Here is a 23,581-nt window from a genome sequence, read left to right as displayed (position 1 = left end):
GACCCCAGAGCTCCCTGGCAGCGGGGTCCCCGAAGCTCCCAGCCTCCACAGGCACCGGGGTACTCTGAGCTGCCATGGGTGAAGGGGGACCCCGCAGCTCCTGGCCAGCCCCCACAGCTCCCGGCCTCTGACAGTGGGGGATCTCAGAGCTATGGGGGAGGGGATCATGGAGCGCCGAGCCCCCATTTGTGGTGAGAGCCCCTGCACCTCCCAGCCAGGCCCCCACAGCTGCCTAGTGGCTCCCTATTTTGTGATGAATATTTTTAGTAAAAGTCAGGGATAGGTCATGGGCTTCCATGATTTTTTTTTTTATTATTATTATTGCCCAAAACAAAACAAAGCAAGGCTCTTTGTGGATCACTGTGACTTCAAATTTTTATCTGCAAGAAAACTTCAAGATAGCATGTCTGGAGCCAGTCATGTTTCTCCTAAAGGACATCATTCTGGAACTGACTGATGTTTACATGCAGATAGGAATAGATTTTAGATTTCTTAAAGATCTCTTAAATGCCACCAAATCTTAGTACTGCTCTTTGGGTGAGCACTCATACTATCCGTATGTTTGGCACTAGTGACTGTATTTCTATACAGGATTGGAATTTGTTTTCCTCTATCTAGGTAACTGACTAGTCAAATAACCTTACACCTTAGAATTTAAGCACCATGTCTGACTATTGGGGAACTGGAGACACTAGGATTCAAAATAAACTACCTGCAGTCTCACCTTGTTCCCCCATGGCAACTAGAGTACCTAAAAGATTTGGTTGACATGGCACAATTCAAAGCCTTCCTACCACAGGAAAATATCTAAACATTGCAGATCCAAAACAGGTTTTGCTGGAGTTGGCAGGTATCAGTAAGAACCTGATGGCCACAAACAGTAATATAAGTAACCATGTGTCCACATGAGGAACTTTCATTAGGTCCAAAAGCTCGGAGATCAAAAATCACACATTGCCATCTCATCTGGGTGGTGGATGCCCTCTGAGCAAGGGATAGGAGTTATTATTGGGCCATAAGTATGAGATTGGACAGATTCCCTCAAGATGTTCCTGCCTTCTATTTATATAGCAGGACAGGATGACATAGTTTCAGACCAATTTAAGCTAATAAGTAGTGGACCTATGCTATTGGCCAATGTAGTGAATCGGAGCTTTCTTGAGGAGGTCACACCAGAGAGAGATCTGTGCACAACTGCCTGTTAAAAAACAAGCAGTAGCCTTCCATCAGTGGGATATCTTTCTCGTCCTTTTGCCAGAATGCTGAGGATGGATGTTTAGGAATACTTTTCCTCCGGTTGCAAAGGTCCTGACCAATTTCAAAATTTCTATGATCTTACTAGCCTGCTACTACTGGAGACAAACATGGCTCTTGATACTGTTGAAGATGCTGGCTGATTATGTCATAGTGAAGGTCCATCCACATCTGATCATCCTGGACCGGGACATTTCTCCACATCTGAGGTCTGTAATAATCTCCACTGCTTCCACATAGCCCCACACATGAGAAATGATTGGCTCTCTCTTAGTCTGTGGCACAGGAATTTTTTTAATACACCTTCCACCTGAGGAGAATATACTTAAGTAGCTCCTTCCACATTATTGCCTCTTGAGGGCATTTGATCTCCCTTAACCCTTCCCCCTCTATTATTAGTATAGGTGGAAATAAAGACTCTACCTGAAAAACATGGAAAGCAGAGGGCCTGCATAATGTCCTATGCATCACGTAAGCCAACATTTATCATAGAGCAGTATATAAAGACAAATGTCCCTTTCTAGAAGTAAAAAAAAAGGCTTTATTCCTCATTAGTTGATTGTGACAAACCAGAAGTGTGAGTAATAAAGATGCAGTGTTTCTAGTGTTTACTAGAGGAGAAACATTCTCAATGGACTTACCAAAATGTTAGTGCCATCTTTTTCTCTATGTTAAAAGTGAATGATAGGAAATAGAATCTCCTTTCTTGAAATTTCATCCTTGCAAATGACAGGTTGACTCGTGATGTTACAGTTTGAGGTGTTAGCAACAGGTGTGTACCTGCTTATGTCAGTGGTAAGATCCAAAACAATGGCAAGCTTAGGGAGTTAAGTGAATGCTTAGATAGGATTTATACTAATTATGATCTGCTGAAAAACAATGATCTGTGCCTAGGAGGTTTGTTTGTTTTTTTTATAATTGACATAATGATGACCCTATTTCACAAAAGTTGTGCAGGTGTTACCTGAACGATTTTAGGAGATTTTAATGAATGTGCCAAAAGGACACCTGGGAAACTAATTTTAATTTTGGCTTGTAGAAACTTCTAAAAAGTCAATGAAAACTGATTTGAAAAATGTATTTACCATTTAACAATATTCTGAGTTCTCATGTACTAGTAACTCTTAATTGAGAAAGATGTCATCATTTTTGTTTGTTTTTTTTAATCAGGAAATAACTTTATAATACTAAAAAAATAAAAATAATGTGTATAGTGGTATCAACTAGTTTCAGTAGAATTTTCCAAAAGATATTTGATGGAGAATAAGAAGACTGCTTAAGTACTATAATTTGACCTTCATTTTTACTGTAGGTATCTGAATTTGTAAATAGGTAATTGTAATAATCAGCACGTGGATAGTACCTGAAAGATGAAATATTGTGAAATCCCATGGTGATATCTTTTATTAATTAGGAAATATTTTATGTTTAAAATTTGGAAGTAACATAATGGTTTGTGGATGCATACATATATGTGCTATGCTGGTATAATTGTAGTGCATGTTCTGTTGGCCAACCATTATAGTTACAGCTACTTCAAAACTTTCATTAATTCCCTGTGTTCAGTTACTCCTGTCAGAAACCTTCATGTTTGGGCTAAAAATTTCTATGCTTGTTCTCTGTCAGAAGTGATATATGAAACTTTTGAGCTAAAGCAATTTAGTTCTTTGCTGACACACCTACCATAAATGTATTATCTCTATTTAAGCTGAAAATTCAACAATTTTAATATTTAATTTATAGTAAAATTCATTTTACAGTATTCTTGTTCTTGTGAAGTTAGAAATATAATTACAACAAAATCTGTGTACATGTTTTGTTGGAAAGAAAACAAGATTGTGTTCTAAAGAGACCATAATCTAATGGTAGTTGAACCTTAAGGCAGTTTGCAATAGTTCCCATTAAAAATACAGACTAGTATAACTCCTACATAAAAAACAAAAAAAAAATAAAAATACGCTAGTATTAATACAATTTAAAATGCTCAGTTTTTGCTCTCTTCTTGTCAATAGGAGATGTTCCATTGACTGATTTCAGTGGGAGCAAAATCAAGCCTCAAGTATGTTTCATGAGATAAAGCTTGTAATACACTGTAATAATAATTATAGAGGTATGCCTTTTGTTAGAGGAAATAAATTCCCTAATTTAATGCATAGTTTGTAATACTCAAATACATAATAATAATATATATGCAACATTTAAATCAAATATGTATTAGACTATTCTGGTGATGAAGCTAGTGTAGATATGAAAGAATGGAAAAAATATATTGCAGTGGCTATGCATGTGTTTCTAAGCTTGTAGAAAAAATTGTATACTTGATAAAGTAGCATCCAACTAGAAAAATAACAAAACTATTGTGATGCGTATAAACCAGGGGAAAGTGTTGAGGTTTCACTTTTAGCCTCAACTTTTGCATTTCTTGGTTGTATAATTAAACATTTAAATTCATAGCCTTAAAGTTTATCTTAAAGTGGGATAATCTAGGTTTATGAGTGTACAGTTCTTATTCTTCGTAGTCTGTTCTCACTCACTCAAATGAGCTGATGTGAACTCGGATGCTCTTTGGTGTTGCACAAGCTCTTCAAGAAGGAATAGATTCTAGTTTGTGAAGTGCCTATTTATATAGAAATAAAGGGTGGCTGTGGCGGTGTTATTAATAAATGGAAAGTCATTAAAGTGGGCAGGCAAAAAGCAATTCAAATTATCCCAGACTTTTGCTAATGTTTGGACAGAAAATATAGTGAATCTGTTTTCAGAACTTTTGCAATTCATTTGTATCAAAAGAAAACAAAATCTGTCCAAGCCTCTGGAAAGAATGTTTGTGTCCTCCTTAAAGTGCTAACACAAAATAATGGTCATTTTGTTACTTACGCTGATTTCCAAAGTACATAGGCAGGCCTTCCATTGCCTATTACATTTTATATCAGAAGTTTGTATTGCCCAAAAAGTTACGTTGAGAAATTAAAATCAAGTGTTCATTTATGTCAAGGATTTTAGATTTTATTTTCATTCATAATAAAAGTAAACCCAACAAATTACAGGTATACAAATGTCATTCAATACAGGTGGAAGTATCTACCTTTTTTACTCATCTCTTCCTTTCTTTATAGCAATATGTGAAATGTATTGCCAATAGGACTATATTCTGTTCAATTAATTGCACAAAAGTGGTCTTTTTTAACCTAGTTAATATTATAATAATAATACCTAATTCCTAGGACTGCTCTGTACTCTGTTTTGATAAAAGCACATACTGTCACTCAATAACAGGTGTAGCATTACATTATAGATCCAAATTAGGCCACATATCCCTTTAATGCTATTCTGCCTCTGATGGTTTTTATTTCTTGGCAGATCTGATTCTGGGCAGCTCTGGTTGTGGGATTTGGTTTTTGTATCCATGTGTCTACCAAATACAGTCAACATCTACCACATCTCTGCCCAATAGGTCTCTACTTTCTTGGTTTTATGTTTTATTCTGCACTTCAGTCTGGCGGTTCTATCCAATCCAGAACAGATTTCCTAATTGTTTCTTCCACATCCTAACACTTAGTCTTAACGGTAACCTGTTACACTATGTTATGTAATCTTAGTTCTAGTGTTTATTTCTCAACATTATGAGTCTGTGCTGAGTGCTTTTGCTTTAGTAAAAATGTAAACATTGGCAATTTAAAATGGGTCTGTAATACTGTTTTTTGCTGAAATTTTATAATCTTTGTCTATTTTTAAAATGGTTTAGATCATATTTGGCCTGTCTCTAATCCTAATTTTCAGAAACGTCTCCCCCTCCTCTCCCCCCTCCCCAAGCAGTTTGCAACTGGAAGACTTGTGTAGTTAAAAGACAAGTATCAATAACCAACTTGTGCTCCTAGAAAATATGGTAGATAGGGACAAGCAGAAGAGACTTCCCCAAGCTGGGGTATAGCATTGGCCCCTTAGAAAAGCCATAAATTGATGTTCTGGCGATATACTTGATTATCTGCACTGTAAAATCAGTTTCTGAAGCATTGCTTGTGCTCTGTGATTTCATTGTTCCTTCATGTTAGTGTCTAGTTTTGCCTGTAGCATGAGAGTGGGAGATAGGAGACTTGGTTCAGTTTTTGGTGCTCTCTTAGATTTTTTGTGGTGAATCAAAAATCCAAGAGGAAAGGGAGATGAAAGAGAGAGAAAGAAATGAGACCACTGAGCTGCATATAGACAGCTTCCCGTTGTTTATGCAGTAAAGATATGGAATAAATTATATGTGAGAAATTAGCTCATGATATGCTCATTTGAGATTGTAGTACATGAATAAATTATAACCATCCCTTTTAATCAACCTATCTCTTGTTTCGAGAATGCATGAGAGCAAGGAGTGTAAACACATGAAACAAAATATACATGTTTTGCAGTAAGACTGAATCTTGGCAGAACAATAGTCTGGCACAAATGTCTTCTGCTAACCCTTCATGTGCAAAGATGCATGTCACTTAGATATGTGCGTAGGGGAATGCAATACCAACCACTTAAACGTGCAAAATAAGTGTGCAACTATGTCACACCTACTGCCATGAGGCAGCAAGATCACATCAGTACAATCTAAGAAATACTATCGCACTATAGTCTAAGAATCTAAGAAACATTTCTGAATTTAAAAACAATTTGAATGAAACAAAAACTATAAAGAATTTATTCATATTTTGCAGTAAACTATGTATCTCAGTGACTCTTCTCTATCTTGCTTTTCTGTTTAGTCTGGTGGTATTGCATATGAAAAAAGGACACAATTGGAATTGAGATCCATCGTGGAAATTCAGTTGGCATTGAAGGGTGTTCTTTGCATAGAAAGAAAACAAAATACGAGAGTCAGACTACAGCCTGGAATTATTATTTTCTTCATAGCATAGATCACAGTGATAATTCCTTTATTTTTCTTGTTTCTAGTTCGTTACTTTAATCATTATGAAAGTACTTATGTACTTAGGTACACTTCATATTATATCCCTAAAAAAGAAAAATTAGAGCTAAGGAAACAATTTGTTTTTCATACTTTCTAAGCTGTATTGCCTTAGCATCTTTTAATGGTTCTGTATCCATTGTCTTAAAACTTCTAGGGTAAAATTTTCAAAAGAATCTAAGTCCCAGTTTCAACAGTGACTTAAGAACATACATGCCTAATTCTCATTGAAAGTCCAATTCCTAAGTGCGTAAGTCACTTTTGAAAATTAGACTTAGGCTCCTAAATCACTTTAGATGCTTTTTAAAATTTTAATTTTAACCTACTCTTTTGATACAAATCCAGTTGTATATAATTTCACAAAGGCTAATAGCAGTTCATATATTTATCAGAGGGGATCATTCATTATTACAGGGCTCTTTCATAAAGCCTATTTCATATTTATTGTGTTGTATTATATTGACTGTTTAGTCATAATATTCAAATATGAATATAGTGCTGTCACACTATCTGGAATGGTTCACAATCATGAGTGCCAACCTCAGGCATACTGTTAAAAAGCAGGGTAGACACCCCAAACTGGTGGTGTGTTCTATAATTAGATTTCACCAACCCAGTAACCAGTGTGAACTCCTGGTTCACTGTAAGTCGTACCATGGAGTCACAGACAATTTCTTTAGTCACTACAGTCTACCTTGCCACCCAGGTAAGCTGGACTTAATGATAAATGGTCACTTACATCAGCAATCACAAAATATTCAGGTTTCTCCCAGTCCCAAGAGACCAGTCACATACCCCAGATCAATTTGTATCTTAGATCTTATACGAAAGACGATGCTGGTAGCCAATTGTATAATAAACCAAGGATATATTAACTATGAAAAAGAAATGAGAGTAGTTCTTCGAGTGCTTGCTCATGTCTATTCCAATAGGTGTGTGCGCACGCCATGTGCACGATCATCGGAAGGTTTTTCCCCTAGCGGTACCCATCAGGTCAACTGTGGAGCCCCTTGAAGTGGCGCCCTCATGGTGGTGTATATAGGACTCTGCTGACCTGCTGCCTGCTCAGTTCCTTCTTACCGCAACTGACAGACGTTGGAGCTTTCTTCAGTCTCTTGCTTCGCAAGTGCCTACCTAGTGGTTACCTTCTACTTTGTTGTAAATAGTTCGGAAAAGTTGTAGTTTAGTAGCAGTTATAGCTAGCCTCCTTTGGGGGTTCCCCCCCCTCTAGCTCCCCTGACTGGGATATGCCTCGGTTTCAGGGGTTTAAGTCCTGCAAACGCTGTGGGAAGCCTATGCCCAAGGGCGATCCGCACTTATTGTGCCTTAAGTGCCTGGGTGAGGGCCATCAAACAGATAAGTGCTCCATTTGCAGGAGCTTTAGACCCAGGATGAAGAGGGAGCAGGACTATCCCCTCAAGCTCCTTTTAATGGAGACAGCTCTTCACCCTCAGCTGGCACCGGAAGCGGCGTTGGCAACATCGGTGCGCAGCACACCGGTTTTTGGTGTGGGATGCCTTGGCACTGAAAAAAGACTCCTCCAGGAAGCATTGTCACTGCTCCCCGGCTCACAAAGTGGGTTCAAGCATGTGGCACTGCTTTTAGTCCCTGGTGCCACATAAGAAGAAGAAGGCAGACTGGGGTCGGTCCCCCATCAGGAAACAGCACTGGGATCCCAGCAGGGTGTGTCCTCTATCAGGGCACCCACGGCCTGGCCCTCAGATCCTGGCACAGTCAACCCTGGCCCTGCCAGGGGCTCCGTCGAGTCCGGTGCTTGTGGACTCCCTGACTCAGAAGGCGTTGGAGGATGAGACTGATCTCCCCTACACACCAGATACCTTTGAGGCCGGGCGGGACATTATTGCCATGATGGCACAGTCCCCAGCCCTGCAGGCGCAAGGAGGGTGGCCCAAAACTTACACCTCCAGGCTGAGGAGGTGACAGAAGACTCGGACCCAGTGGTGGACATTCTTGCCACGAAGGGTCCTTCTGGGGTAGCCTTGCCCCTTGTCAAGACCATACAAAACACCACAAAGGTGCTATGGCAGACCCCGGCCTCCATACCGCCCAGGGCCAAAAGGTTGGAAAGGACGTATATTGTGCCACAAAAAGGGTATGAACACCTTTTTACCCCCTTCACCCTGGAATATTAGTGGTGGATGTGGCAAACCACAAAGAGCGGTAAGGTCAACCAGGTCCTGCCCCAAAGTCACGGGTCGCTAAGAAACTGGACCTTTTCGGCTGTAAAGTCTACTCAATCAGGGGGCTCCAGCTTCGTGTTGCTAATCAGCAAGCAGTGCTCAGCCACTACGCTTTTAATTCCTGGAGAATGCTAGCTAAGTTCTAGTAATTGCTCCCATCAGGCTCTCGCCCAGAGTTCGCGGTGCTTCTTGAGGAGGGCAAGGTGGTGTCAAGGACCTCCCACCAGGCCGCCCTAGACTCAGCTGATTCTGCGGCTTGGACCATGGCCACAGCAATCACTATGAGACGGAGCGCATAGTTACAGGTTTCAGGCATACCCCCGGAGGTCCAGAACACCATTCTGGACCTGCCCTTTGACTGTGCTGGCTTGTTTGCTGAGAACATGGATTCCCATTTGTACAGTCTCAAAGACTCGAGGGCGACATTGAAGTCCCTATGGCTCCACACTCCTACGCCCCAGAGGAAGCCCTTCAAACCCCAGTCCCCTCCCTCCCCCCCCCCGCTTCTACTCCAGACCCCCAAGGCAGGACTCAGGCAGGAGAAGGGGCAGGAATAATAGGAGGCGCCGTCTCAGTCCTCCTTGGGCCAGGGCCAGGGCTCATCCAAGTAGCTCCCAGGGCTGAAATGTAACTTTTGAAGATGCACCCAAGGATGGAGCACCAGGACTTAATCCAGATCCATACCCTCCCTTTGTGAACTGGCTATCCCACTTCTACCCTGCTTGGTCCCAGATCACAACAGATTACTGGGATATTCTGTCCAGTTCTGTTCCCTCCTGCCTTCCCACCTACCTTCCCAGACCCTCTTCAGGGACCCTTCTCACAAGCAACTCCTTCTCTAGGAGGTGCAATCTCTCCTCGCTCTGGGGGCGATAGAGGAAGTTCCTCAGGAGTTCAGGGGCAAGGGATTTTACTCCTGACATTTCCATATCCCCAAGGCCATGGGGGTGGGGTACATTTGTTCAGGGGAAATTGTGACCGAGTTGGCCATGTATGCACAACATAGTTTAGTTGATGCAGGTTATGTTGGCTTATAGCCGCCAACTTTTGTATATTGCTTGCGAATGTGCACACTTGGGTGCTTGCATCAGAGCTGCATGTGCTCATCAAGGCTGGCTGTCAATGTAAAATGTGGTGCACCGTGGGTAGGGATCCCAGTGTGTCCTGCACCATCATCTGGCTCAATGCCTTATGGGATATTTTCATAATACTTATCTGAGATATCAGTGATTTGTCAAGGGATTTCTGGGAGCTAGAGGGTCAAGTTCCTATCATACCACTTTCTCCATCCCATAATGCTTTACACATTACATAATTTTTACACTTTTTTAAAAAAGCCCTCTCGGCTACTTTTAGGTCTCTCTGGTAGAACCACGGACCCTGCAAAGTTCAGCACAGTTCTCATGAGCGTTGCTAATGCAGGAAGCATAATTTTCATATGTTTGCGGTACGTGAACAAGTACTACTGCACCTGGAATTGAGGTGAGGAAGATGCAGAAATGTTCAAGCACAATAAGCAAATGCTGATGGTTTTCATGGAGGAGCTCCACACTGGATTGCTGCTTCTGAGCCTGAGAAACAGACACTGATTGGTGGGATTGCATCATAATGCGAGTTTGGGATGACAAGCAGTGGCTGCAGAACTTTCAGATGTGAAAGGCCATGATCTTGGATCTGTGTGTGAAGCTTGCCCCAGTCCTGCAGCACAGGTACGCCAAAATAAGAGCTGCATTGACATTGGAGAAGCAAGTGGTGATCATGCACTGAAAGTTTGCAACACTGGATTACTCTCAGTCAGTGGGCGATCAGTTTAGAGTTAGAAAATCCACAATGGAGACCATTATAATCTAAGTGTGTCAGATCATTAAGTATCTCCGGCTACACAGGACTGTGACTCTGGGTAATAAACAGGAAATAGTGGATGGTTTTGCAGCAGTGGGGTTCCCAAATTATGTTGGAGCAATTGATAGCACGTAATTCCCTATTCTGGCATCAGCCCACCTTGCCACTGAGTACATCAACAGAAAGAAATACTTTCCTATGGCTATGCAAGCTCTAGTGGAGAATCCAGGGCTAATATTAACATGGGCTGGTCAGGCAAGGTGTATGATATTTGCATCTTTGAGAACACAGTACTTTTTTTAAAAAGGCTGCTGCAAGCAAGGAAATTCTTCTCTGACCATTGGATTACCATTGGCAGTATTGACATACCAATAGCGATTCTGGCTCATGAAGCTGTACACTGGCCACCTGAACAGCACCAAAGAAAGAGTCAACTACCGCCTCAGCAGGTAGACAGAATGGATGCTTGTGCTGTTTACTCACTGGATTGGATCTCAGGAATGCAAATGTCTACTTGGTTGTAGCTGCATGTTGTGTGCTGCATAATAGCTGTGAGGCAAAGGGGGAAAAGCTACCACCAGGGTGGAGGGGCAAGGTAGACAGGCTGTCTGCTGAATTTGCGCAACCAGAAATAAGGGCTATTAAAAGAGCTAACAGTGGAGCTATATGGCTGAAAAGAGTCTTAAAAGACCATTTTAACAGTCAGTCATGGTCTAAGTTCCCTCTAAGCTGCGCCGCCGCACACGGCCTATTAAGCCCTGCGCAGGGGCTCACAGCTGCAGCAGGGAGAGGTGCCCCTTTCCGCAGGCCCTAGCGTGGACCTGCCCCAGACTTGCCATGGCTGGGGGAGAGGAGCCCCTCCCTCGCCCCGGCCCCACCCAGCCCCGCCGGAGCTGCCGGGGAGTGGAGCCCCTCCCTTGGCCCAGCCCGGCCCAGCCCCGCCGGAGCTGCCGGAGAGAGGAAACCCTCCCTTGGCCCAGCCCAGCCCGGCCCAGCCCCGCCGGAGCTGCTGCAGCCGGGTAGAGGCGCCTCCTCCCCTGGCCCCGAGCTTCTGCAGCGAGAGAAGGCTGGGGGGAGTACTCTCTCTCCACCACAGCCCTGGGGCAGCTGGCACCCCAACCCTCCAGCCCAGCCCTACCCCAGAGCTCGCACCCCAGCCAAATCCTCATTCCCCCACGCCCCAATCCTCTGCCCCAGCCCTGAACCCCCTCCCACACTCCAAACCCCTTGGCCCCATCCCCACAACACGAATTTTGTTATGGGCACCAATATGAAGATGGTGTGTCACACGTCACCTACATATTGGTGCACATAACAAAATTCATTCTGCACATGAATGTAAAAAATTAGAGGGGACACTGGTCATGGTAGTGTTGTCTGATCCTTTTATGAAATAGTGTCTCTAATAGTGTCTCTAATAGTGTGATTAAATATAGGTGGATCTTTGCTACCTGCGTTTGAATTCTGCAATGCTTGGTGTAGACTAATAAATATATACTGAGTTTCCAAAATAGAACTTAAATTTTGTTGCCTGTTTCTTTGAACACAATAAAGTGCAAACAAATATGAAATTAAAAATCTGTAACAGCAATGCAACAGGGTGAACTATATTTTACACCCAAGGAAAAACAGCAGTAAACAGTGATCATTTATGTTCATGTACGTAAAACCTTACTACAGTGTAGTAGGTAGGGCTACACATGCACCAACTTGTTGTTTTCACAGGTTGGTATATGCATAGCTGTAGTTCTCCTTGTGGTTCTCTGGCATGGAGTGGTAAGGGGTAAGGATGTAACGGTACATCATGCTGTGATCTGGTATGTTGGAGGATGTAGGGAGCACTGACCATGGAGTACTCCAATGACTGGAAAGACTGCTGAGTCCAGGGTCTTTAGGTATGTAGGTCAACAAAAAGTGTTCTGCAATATCTGAGTTTGTTGCCTGAGCAAACCCATGATGTCCTGATATGTTTCCCAAAGTGCCTTGGTCCTTTTTCCTTTCCTGAAACAACCTCTGTCTCTCTCTCTCCATTCTTGGTCCTTCTCCATGGCCACAGTCATATGCTGCCTCTGAGCCTTTGGTTCCTGGTCTAAGACTATAGAGGATTGGAATATCTTGGAGAAAATATCCTCCCTAGTCCTCTTTCTCATCCTGATCAGGGTCAGATGTTAAGCAGGCATATCTCTCAAGGACATCATGCCAGAGGCTGCTGATTAAAGCAGTCAGATACATCATTAGATTTAGACACAGTGGACAAGGAAAGATGAGTCTCAAGACTCCTATAAAATCTTTTAATAAGAAATGCTAATTGTCACTTTAATTCTGGAGCACCTCGCTGCAGCAACACTCAGCAGCTCAAGCCATAGTGAATACAGCCTGCCTAGCCAAACAGGGAGGAGGGGAAAAGGGGTATTCTGTTGCTAAAAAGTTTTCAGTGATAGGCACCATTCATCAGGTATGAGTATAGGGACAGTGCGGTGAATATTGGCAATATTTTCGCAGAAAGCAATGATTTTGGATGATCGCTCACTTCAGACAGTGACAAAGGCACAGAGAACAGAGCTACTACTGGCATTCCGAAGCCACCCAGGCCTGTATACTGCTAGCCTGATTACTGCAATGGTGCCAGCCAAAATCCTTGCAGAGTGGCATGGGAAAGTCTCCTAGTGCAGGAAAAGAAATAAGGCTACAATTCTTACAAATCTTCGAGAAAGAATTGCAGAGTATCTCCATGAAAGTTTATTGAGATATCTCAAGAGGATAAAAGGGACATCCCTACTAAGATAAACAAAGTACTCCTACCTACCCCAACAACCTAAAGAGTTGAAAAGTGGACACAGAGTCTATTTCTCTTTGTTCTACCTCAAATCAGCATCCTGTGCTTGGACAAATGTGGATTGTGTAATCAGACTGCTTTACTACTTTTTTGAATTTATTCCCATACATAATAGTAAAGCAATCAGAAGTCAATTACTTTGTTCTATAAACTTGCAGATGGGGTGGACTCCATTTTTAAATGGGGAAGAACGTTGTGGGAGGGAGGGAAAGAGAGAGAAGGGGTAACAGGCAACAAAAAGTAAAAAATGTATTAGAAAAATGTATGTACACGCTTATCCGAGCTCCCTTCCTCTTCATCATCAAATTCATATGAGCTCACCTGGTGGTACAGGCGTGAGTTCACTGGAGTTTCCAACAGCTTGTGGCATGGTTTAAGTCCCCTGCCATGTCTCTTCTCTCCCCCCACCCCCCACCCCTTTACTATTCACAGCAAGAGTTTCTGCCTTGGGCGCCTGAGAAGTGTCCACAGTCATCTGCAGGGTTCTTTTGGGGTCACTGACAAGTATGGCATGCATTTCATTATAACAGTGGCAGGTCTGTGGGGCAGCACCAGATTTCTTGTTGCCCATCCTCATCTTCTGGTAAAGTTCTTTCACTTTCACTCATCCCTGTTATGACCCCATTTCTGTATCCTTTGTGCCATCTGCATGTTGATGTAGATATTTCTGTTGCCGTTCCACAGATGTGCTTGCACATCCTCTTCTCCCCATGGGCTAAGGAGATCTAAGACTTCTTGTCTGCTCCACTTTATCTACTAGGTCTCTGTGTGGATGGTCAGATACCTTCACCAAAAATGAACCGGTAGGAATGTGTGCCAAATTGGACAACCAGGAAAAAGCATTTCAAAAACATGCAGATGAGTTTTGGGGCACAGGCAAGGCGGACTTCTGGTGTCTGGCCCCGTCAAAAGTTAAAAATTGTGACCGAATCAACACTGTTGCTGGAACAAGGGCACAGTGGGATAGCGGCTGGAGGAATGTTAGGGTTGACATATGTAATGCGGTGTCTACACTCCCACTGCATCAACCTTAGTGGATTGACCAAGGCTCTGCTTTGTTCAGGAAGGTAATGTTATTGCGTCACTGTAATGCATGCATCAGCAGGAGACAGTTTTTCGTGTAGATGTGCATAACTAGGCCTTCTCAGGTCAATTTATGTCAACCATCTTTGTAGTGTAGACCAGGCCAAAGTGTCTCAGAAGGGTAAAGGGCCATGCGCCAGCTACTGCATCACAGGAGAGGAAGCAGGCTCCACAGAACTGCTACATCCCAATTGGCACAGGTGTGGGAGTCGAGGGGGATAAAAGCCTTGGTTGCCCCACAACCATCTCTCATGCCCTCACAGTCCATAACTGTGCCTGTGTATTGGGAATGTATGTTGTGCTGGATATCAATCTGGTGCAATTTACTCCCTCAACAGAGCAGCAGGGTAACAACACACTCTTCTTTACTCTAGATCATGGCAAAGCTAAGATTGAGCCCTCATTGATAGAATTGCTCAATCAGTAACACTCAGTTTTTGAAACAACAGCTGCATTAGTAACTTCTATAAATTCAAAGTTTTAAAATATTTGTACCTTCTTTTTGTTCCTTGAATTGACTTTCATGCTTATTTCATTGTTAATAGTCTGTAGTTAACAGTGTGGTCCTCCCCTCATGGTTAGTGGGAAAGGAAGATGCAGACCATGTGCTATGGCTTCTACTCTGTGTCCTTACAATATATAATGCTGTGCAGTACTTTTTTGGTTATAATGATTAGAAAACATTTTTCAGCTTCTGATGTGCTTTGTAGAATTCAGTAGGTACTATCTGTCTTATTTTAATCAAATGTTGGTATCAATTTACAACTGTTAATTTTAATCAAATAATCCTACTAGTTTGCAGTGTTTCTTTGCGGGGGGAGTGAAAAGTCTTGACCACCTTTTCTACTTTAACTACCTGATACTGTTTCATTTTCTCAATTTAGGAACTTCCGGCACCTTTGTTTGATGATGTCCACAAAAACCAAGTGGAATGGAAAGAAACAGCTATTAAATCTAAACCAGAATCTCAGGAATCCATGAAAATAGCCTGGCGTTACCAGAATTTACCAAAAATTGAGGTAAATACGTTTAGTATTCTATCTGATGTTATCCTATACTTTGATAGTAAGGATAAAATTCACTTATTCTATAAGTAAAATCTCTGAGTAGAACCTATACCATGGAAGCGTTTTCAAACTGTGCTAAAAGGTTTCCTCGGGAGAGCAAAGTGTCAGTCACCAATACATAACTTGATTAGCAAAGATACAGAGAGATGAGAAATTGAGTTTACTATATGGCATGAAGTCCAGATGTACTTCTGAAAAGCACTAAAGGCTGGTGAATATAACACTGTTTCAGACAACTTTTTAAACCTAAAGATACCTATAGTATTGTACATTTTTCTAAATTTAGCTATTCTTAGGTGATATGTATCGGTTGAATGAACAGTACTTATTAGATCCCACTAGTGAAAATACTTTATTGATGCAAATTGTTGACTTGCTTATCCATGTGCGTAATAAGTAAAGTAAGCACTTGAGATTATATCAGCTTCATTGTCACTAGAAACTAATTGCTGTGAAGGTGGCATGTAAGACACAAGCCCAGTGATCACTTCTTCAAAGTTTACAGCTGTTAGTATTTTATTAATTATGTTTTTCCTTGGGCTAGTTACTTTCTTGTTTAATCTAATAGCGAAGTCAAACCTTACAAAAATTATAGGATTTTGGACTACACAGAACAACAAACTTTTTTGGGGGTGCTGTTTGGCTTAAGTATGTTATATACTGTGATTTAGATGTAATCATAACTGCCTAGTAAGTTAGCCATATTCTAAAAAAAATTGGAATGTGACAAAATGAACTTACAAGGCTTGGCATGTTTGGTTTTCTCTGAAATTGTACAGACGTGGCTATATATTTTGTGTCAGAGAAGACTTACATACGGTGACATGCCAAATCAAATAGCCTCCAGTGTGATCATATAATCTCATCAATTTTATTCATGTAGAGCTTGCTATACCACTCTGAACTATTACAAAATATAAATACTGTGTTTTATCCAGTAATGTACACTAAATTCAAAATACATTGATGTACAAACAATTGATTGTCACTATTTCAATACAAAATGTCCTGGGTCTAACAGAACAAAAAGCTGCATATAATAACCCAAAACAAGCTTATTCTGTCCAGTAATATATTATTTAATAGAACACCATGCACTTGTCCTTGGTTATCACAGATGGGATTTGCATATTGAAAGTTGTAAACTAATAATTGTCTGATCTAGAACAACTGTGCAGTCTTATAAGGTATGATTCCCTCATTACCATCAACATTTTCTTACAATTTTTGAAATGTTTCACAATTATGTATTAGAACATTGGTCCCCAAACTTTTTATGTTGCGTTCCCCCCTTACGTGTAACATAATCTGTGTGTGCCCCATTAGTGGGGGCTGGGAGTGGGACTGCGGTTCGGAGCTGGGGGCTGAGGCTGGGGCTGGAGCTGGGGCCAAGGGCTGTGGCTGGGAATGGGGCTGGAGCTGGGCCTGGGACTGGAGTTGTGGCCGAGAGCAGAGCCGTCGTCCGAGCCAGGGGCTGATGCTGCGGGGAGGGCCTGGGGCTGGAGTGGAGCTGGGGGCAGAGCGGGGCTCCCTCTCCAACCCACTGTGGAGGCTGGCCCGGGCCCCGACATGACCCCCGAACTTTCCTCCTCACCACCCTTGGGGAGTGTGCCCCACATTTGGGGACCACTGTACTAGAATGCTTGTTTGTTTTCAAGTGAATGCTAAATTGCCAAAAACTTATATGAAATCAATAAGACTTGAAAATAAAGTTATAGTTGTTAAAATAATGGTCAAATGGAAATTTCTTTTTAAAATATATCAGTTAGATGAAAGTAATCTCAGTGATCAGAAATATTTGATGACTTGTTGAATGATGCAATATACACTTATTGGCTGTTTGGAAGTAATAACTTGTGCAGGACCTCCGTCCCTCTGATAGTTTTAATATACCTAGTAATAGCTGTTAAATATTTCAGTTTCCATTAATTCATGTGTGTTGACTGATTAGAAATTTCTGTCAAAAGGAAACTTCAATAAAACATTTTTTTAAAAAGCTATTTTAAATCCAGTTTTAATGCTTATATTTTAAAATTATATTTAGAAAGAGTAAACTGTTTGTTTTTTTTAAATAGGGCTCTAAATGTCAGCAGAAAACTTATCTAGTCAATATCTCTTTTTATGTGAGGCATAAAAGTTGTCTTGTTAGTGGTTCTGTTAACTAATTTAATTTTTAGTTGTAAGTAGCCAAAGAGATTTCTGTTGTGGAGGTGGCTCAGTTATTCCCTTTCCCTTCCTAAAAACAGGTTAAATAAACTCTTAGCAAGCTAATAATTATTTTATATTATGTATCATGTTTAAATTAGAAGTCCTGGCTTGAACAGTGTATTTTATATGTGTAAATATGAATATATTCTTTATATCCTATATAAACTATAGATTTAGGGTAATCAGTCAAAAGGAATTGGATATTGTGTGTACATGCTGCATACAATTACGAATTTAAAAGGTACTTTTCTCTATATCCAGGGATACACTCATTGAAACTCTTGGTAAAAAACTTCAGGTATAGCCTAGTTTCCAATGAAAGGTATAGTGGGGTTTTTTTCCCTGTTTTGTTTGAATAACTGCTTGTGTTCTTGGGGCAATATATGAACTGTCACAGCATGAAATCAATTTTCTGCCTTGATTCTCCCAAATCTGAGATTTCTAGCACATTAGTAGTGCAATTAGAATCATTAACAGCAGACGGTAGCATAAAAGCGCATTCTGCTGACTGACAATTTAGTGTCTTTTTCTCCTTGTGCAGACGAGTTCGTAGGAATCCAGTAAAGAACTGGCTTGAACCTACAATCCAGAAATAAATTTATCACTCAAACTTAAGAAGAATGAAAAGTCTCAGTCTCTCTCTCTCCTCTCTTCATGGCCAGTCTGCTAACACAGATTATTCATGCTTACTTGATTCAGGTGGGCTTTTTGCAAGCTTCCCCACTAGGCCTGGGAATGTGGTACATTGAAGTCTATTCAAGGCTTCTGACATAGACTGAGCTTTTATTGCGTGGTGTTTTATTATAGCCAAATCCTAGTCTCCACCCAGTTTGTAGGCACTGTGCTCATTCTTTTGAATTAAGAAAGGTTATCACCTACCTTAATCCATGCAGCAGTGTGGATTAAGGACACCAATGTGCCCCAGGATTTTCAAAGAGGATCCTGGAAACTTCTTGTTTCTTCTTTTTTGCTGTCTTTACTAAACTCTATTGGGCCTCAGTGAGGATTTGCATCTGAAATGGGCAACCTGGAGCTTTTCTCAATGAAGACATCAGATCAAAGTTCAGTTAGTCAAGGCCTTTCTAAAACATTAAGGGGGTTTGGGCGTACACAATAAAAAGATGAGCCCTGGCAGAGATTGCAGTAAAAACATTGTGTTCTGTAATCCGGATAAAGGATAGATTATAGGCCAAAGAACAGCCCCTTTTAAAATTGCTTTGAGAACCCTCATACTAAATAACTTTACACTTTGCATTTAAATATATATTTTACCGTAATAGTTTGTTTTATTTTGTAATTTAGAATGTAATTTCTAGTAAGTACAATTTTAGTAGTTTTAGAGAGCTCACAGGTTTCTTATAAATATATTAAATACTTTAGATCTTTTTATAGAATAAAAAAATGGTCTATTAGTGAAGACCAAGGACTTCTAAAGACTTTTTTTTTTCTTTTAAAGACTAAAAAATTTTTTCTCTGTGTTTATAGTTTTAACATTTTGTATTTTCTGACAGCTAACCCAGCCTAATATGCATTTTATTTTTCAGGCATTAACTTGGTAATTCCTAAGTACAAATGTAAATAAATTCAAATAATATAGTTTTAATTAAATCTGTGATTTTAAAGTGTTTTTAAATTTGAAACATAAAATAAAAACTAGGAAAATGCCTAAGAAGGTTTCCTTCAAAAAAGTAATAATAATACCCTGATACTAACCAGGTCTGTCCTCTGTGTGTATTCAAAATCATATATGTTTATTTTAATGACAAAACCATGTCTTATTATTTTTACTCCTTTTAGAGCTGTCGAATCCATATCATGTTTAGAATGGAAACTAAATTATTTTCTGGTTCATATTTAACAAATGTGTAAATGTTTCTTTGTAAATTCCAGTTTCAGTACTACATTTTGCTCTTCGTTACACTTATTAAGCTATCCGGTTGTTTTCAGTGAGGGAGGCACAATTGTAATTAGGGCAGAATTTGTCCCAAAGAATCCTCATTACTGATGACGATACATAAGTCAGAAAGAGCCCAACTCAATTTTCAGATGTTTGATTTTGTTTGCAGTATTGGAACTTTTTAAAATAACTAAACAAAAACTCATCTTTTCTATTGAGAAACCCTAAACATAATATCTTCTCATGCTATTTTTAGTCACTTCTCAGGGTGCAACCACACTGTAAGTGCAAAGCAAAATGCATGTTCATTTCATCTAAAGCTTCTGTTTTTTGCGCAGATAAACTTTTTAATCTGCTGCACACAGTGTCATGACTTTCAAAGTTAAATCTGTGTTGCTTTACAATGACTATGGAGCATGCATTCTTAAAAACTGCTTAGTGTCAGCCCTTGGCCTAAGTCACTGAATTTTATACTTAAGCTATGTTTATACTGGTGTGTATACTCGTTTACCTGACTGTGTACATCCTTGCGCATGCTCCCCATACCTACGCCAAGTGTTCGCATATACCTGTGCTACTTTTCTTACCTGACATTAACAGTGCCATTTCAGGGTCAGTATCCCAGGGTCCTGTGCATCAGAGGGACACGCTTTAGGAACCACTTTGCTAGGTGGTGTTTGTTCTGTCCCCTGACTTCACACATTTACAAATGGCAATTCCTGCTCACCTGTCCCTCCTGCCAAAGTGGGTGGAAGGTGTGGGGCAGCTGGAGGATGATCTGGTTCTGCCCCTGCTTCTTGTTGCAGGACAAATGTTTATGCAGTGGAATTAGGTGATCGGCAAGATGCAGAATGGAATCTGACAATCCATTCTGTTCCTATGGAATAGATGTAGTGAATGCCAGTATTGCCACAGTATAACCATGGGTGAACCATCACTTCTGGTGCAGGAGAGCTAGCATAATGTAGTGGAATCACATAGTTTTGGAAATTTTAGGTGAGCAGCAGCAGCTTTAGAACTTCCAAATGAGGAAACAGACCTCCATAGAGCTGTGTGGTGAACTTGCAGTATACCTCCAGTGCCAGAATTTCTGATTCAGGGAAGCCATACCAGTGCAGAAGTGGGTGGCTATTGTACTGTGGAAACTAGCAACACCAGACAGCTATTGGTCAGTCGCAAATCACTGTCCACTGTCAGGGTTGTGGTTGTGTAGGTTTGCAAAGCAGTTAACACTGTAATCTACTTACAGGTGGTGCTATAAAAAAAGTTCCAGAAATAATATTTGGATTTGAGGGGCTGGGGTTTCTGAACTGTGCAGTGGCCATTGATGACACCCACATCCCAATATTTTGCCATCCAAAAGGGCTCATGAGTATGTGAACCAAAAACATTACTAATCGCTCGTTCCACAAGGCTTACTTGACCGCAGAGGCAGATTTATAGAAGATTAGGGTTGGAAGAGACCTCAGGAGGTCATCTAGTCCAACCCCCTGCTCAAAGCAGGACCAACCCCAACTAAATCATCCCAGCCAGGGCTTTGTCAAGCCAGGACTTAAAAACCTCTAAGGATGAAGATTCCACCACCTCCTTAGGTAACCCATTCCAGTGCTTCACTACCTTCATAGTGAAATAGTTTTTCCTATTCCCTAGTCACGAATACCAACATTGGAAGCACTGGAAAAGTTGATGAAACCAGGGTGCTGAAGAGATCAGGGTAGTTCTTGAGAGGTCGGAGGAGAAGAGACTTTATTTCTCAGAAACTATGTGGTTTTTCATGGTAAGTCTGTGCCACCAGTTATTTTGCAGGACCTAGCTCCTTACTCTGTTCATGAAACCATACCCCGACATCAGTGGCCTTGGAAAAAGGGAATTCAGTTACAAACTCAGTAGTTACAGAATGGTCATGGAGTGTGCATTTGCTAAGCTGAAAGCTCATTGGTGCTACCTATGCACCCATCTGGATGCCAGCGTGGACAACATTGTTCACATAATTGTTACTTGCTGTGCACTCCATATTGTTTGTGAGGATAAAAGGGAGTGCTTCCATTCTGAATGGGCACAGAACAGATCTGGTTTACAAACTGTGTACAGGCAGCCAGATCCCACCCACATGCACATTGGTCCTGGTTCCCAGCGAGCAAGGGAAATCAGGGATGCCATATGTGCACACTTCTTAGAATAGCAGGGAGGCAGAGGGTGATTTCTTCTGAGTGATACCTTCACACCCTGCACAGCAGCTGGAAAAAAAAATATGAGGGAACACTGGCAGATATTTGTGAAGGGTTTGTTCCACTGTAGTGGATGGTTATTGGCAGTTTGTTCTTGAGATTATTCACCCATTACAGACAATTATAACAGGATGCCTCTTCTGGGTTAACACCTTTGGGATTAGGTTTATGCTATTGAGAGTGGTGGCCAAGTTGTAATGCATTCACTGGGCAAATGCTTTTGTCTTAAATGTTCACACTCGTTTACAAACCTCTGTTACTGGGAACACTCTCTCTCTTCTAACGATCTTAATGACATTTGATTGAGGGGTTCACCCTCCCCTCCTCCCCCGTTCATTGTTGTTGGTGCCAACAGCACTTACTGGCTGTTATGAAGCACTATCCGGAAGGTTGAAACAGGTCAAGGTTTGGTGGGATGAGGGAGGGAGGGAGAGACAGGAGGAGGAGGATCTGTTTACTCAGTGGTTAGTGGCAGATGCCCATATTGTTACTTCAGTTGCATTTCATTGTTCTGTATATGAACCAAGCTATAAAGATGTTTTATCTACCTATTTTCTGTGTTGTGAGTTCTTTTGCTTTTGAAACCTGAGTGTTTTCTGTAACCATATAACGATGTACTTTCATCATCCCTCCCGTGTATCTTTGGATATTTCTTAACCTGGCAGGCGTTGAGGGGGATAGACAGAAAAGTGTTTGCAGTATGATAGTACCAGACAGTTACATTATTTCAATTCATGTGCTGTGAATTGTGGGACCCAATGCCAAACCTGAAATCATCTTATGTCAATCAGACACAAGACAAAGAAACTAACATTTATTAAAAGTAGTATATGGAATATGTAACTGAAATATTTTTGAAAGGAAATGCAAACCACCAGAACATAATGGAACTGACTCATGAACAATGGTCAAATGTTAATGTTGGCAAACTTATTTCCTTGCCTCCCTCTGACTAGGGTGGAAACAATGGTGGGAAAATTGTTCTTGGGGACAGCTGGGGACATCTCCTGCATGGGTTGCGGGGTGGGTACTTGGTGGGCTTCAGGGACTCCTACAGGCTTGTTGTTCTCTTTCTGGAAGCTCAAGGGGTTCATCCTGTACGAGGGGGGGTTAGGTGGCAGTGGAGGGTGTGGTACCAGGCTCCTCCCGGTCACTGCAGGGGTGGGAGTTGGTCCTCTGTCTCAGCAGCAGCACCCTGGGCAGCAGTCAGAGGAGGAGGTGGTAGTGCCAGTTCACGGAGAGGTGCAGTGGCCATGGCAGCAGGCACATCCCAGACTCATTCATCCGCCAGTTCTATGAGCCTGTCCATTATGGCATGCTCCCATTCCCTAAGGCATGCCTCCTGCTCCCTGCGTTGATTCATCAAGGTCTCTTCCAGCTGAAGAGCCAATTGTGCCATACCCTAGGAAATTGAAACTGCTCCTGGTTCCTCCTGTCTCTGCCTATGAGCAGGTCCTCCACAGTCCTCCTCTCTCTGTCTCTGCTGTCTCTGGGGGGCTGCTCCCACCCTTGTAGTGGAATGGTTTCCCTCTAGAGAGTCAAAGGTCCTGCCAGTTCAAAGGCAAGGGAAGTGTTATTTGTTTTTCTTCGGTAGAAGGCAAGAAATCCATAGCAAAGTTATGTTACATGGGGGAAGGCCACAATATTGATACTTCTCAGCATTCCAGAAATGTGACTTAGTCTTTCTCTCTGGTTCTCAGACAACTTCTGCATCCTCCAAGGAAGGAGCAGAGGCTAATAATAGTAAGATACATGTTTTAAAAAAATTAAAATTTCCATAGTGTCTTGAGGGGTGGCAATTCCTTCCAGGGGCTGTGTTATGAGTTTGCAATTTCTTCTCTCTGGCCAGCGTTTGGATAACATACCAGTTTTCAAGATACCAGACAAGAGCTTTCTAGTCTTGTGGAGCAGATCTGGGTCTCTGCCAGAGAGCTGTTTATACTAATGGTCACCCCTCTACATTTTGCTGAATGGAGGGATTTGGTTAGCTGTGAAGGTGGACTAAGCAGATTTGCACTGCTCTTGA

At 41.5% G+C, this 23,581-nt stretch overlaps 1 protein-coding gene across 5 annotated transcripts in view; it reads left to right on the top strand.

Annotated features, from left to right (window-relative positions):
• The window catches only part of ELP4 (elongator acetyltransferase complex subunit 4), a 268,889-nt gene that overhangs the window by 43,496 nt on the left and 201,812 nt on the right, over positions 1-23,581 (top strand). For 4 of the 5 annotated variants that reach the window (XM_073347771.2, XM_073347769.2, XM_073347770.2 and 1 more), the window contains one exon: positions 15,040-15,174. In XM_073347771.2, the coding sequence (XP_073203872.1) occupies positions 15,040-15,174 (135 nt within the window). Of the gene's footprint in view, positions 1-3,266; positions 3,314-15,039; positions 15,175-23,581 lie in introns of all 5 variants that reach the window. The other variant, XM_073347772.1, reaches the window with a different exon arrangement.

This window comes from Lepidochelys kempii, chromosome 6 (genome assembly GCF_965140285.1).
Source record: "Lepidochelys kempii isolate rLepKem1 chromosome 6, rLepKem1.hap1, whole genome shotgun sequence".
NCBI classification, from domain to species: Eukaryota; Metazoa; Chordata; order Testudines; family Cheloniidae; genus Lepidochelys; species Lepidochelys kempii.
The sequence above is the reverse complement of the archived record's forward strand: the minus strand, read 5'-3'. Positions and strand labels throughout refer to the sequence as shown.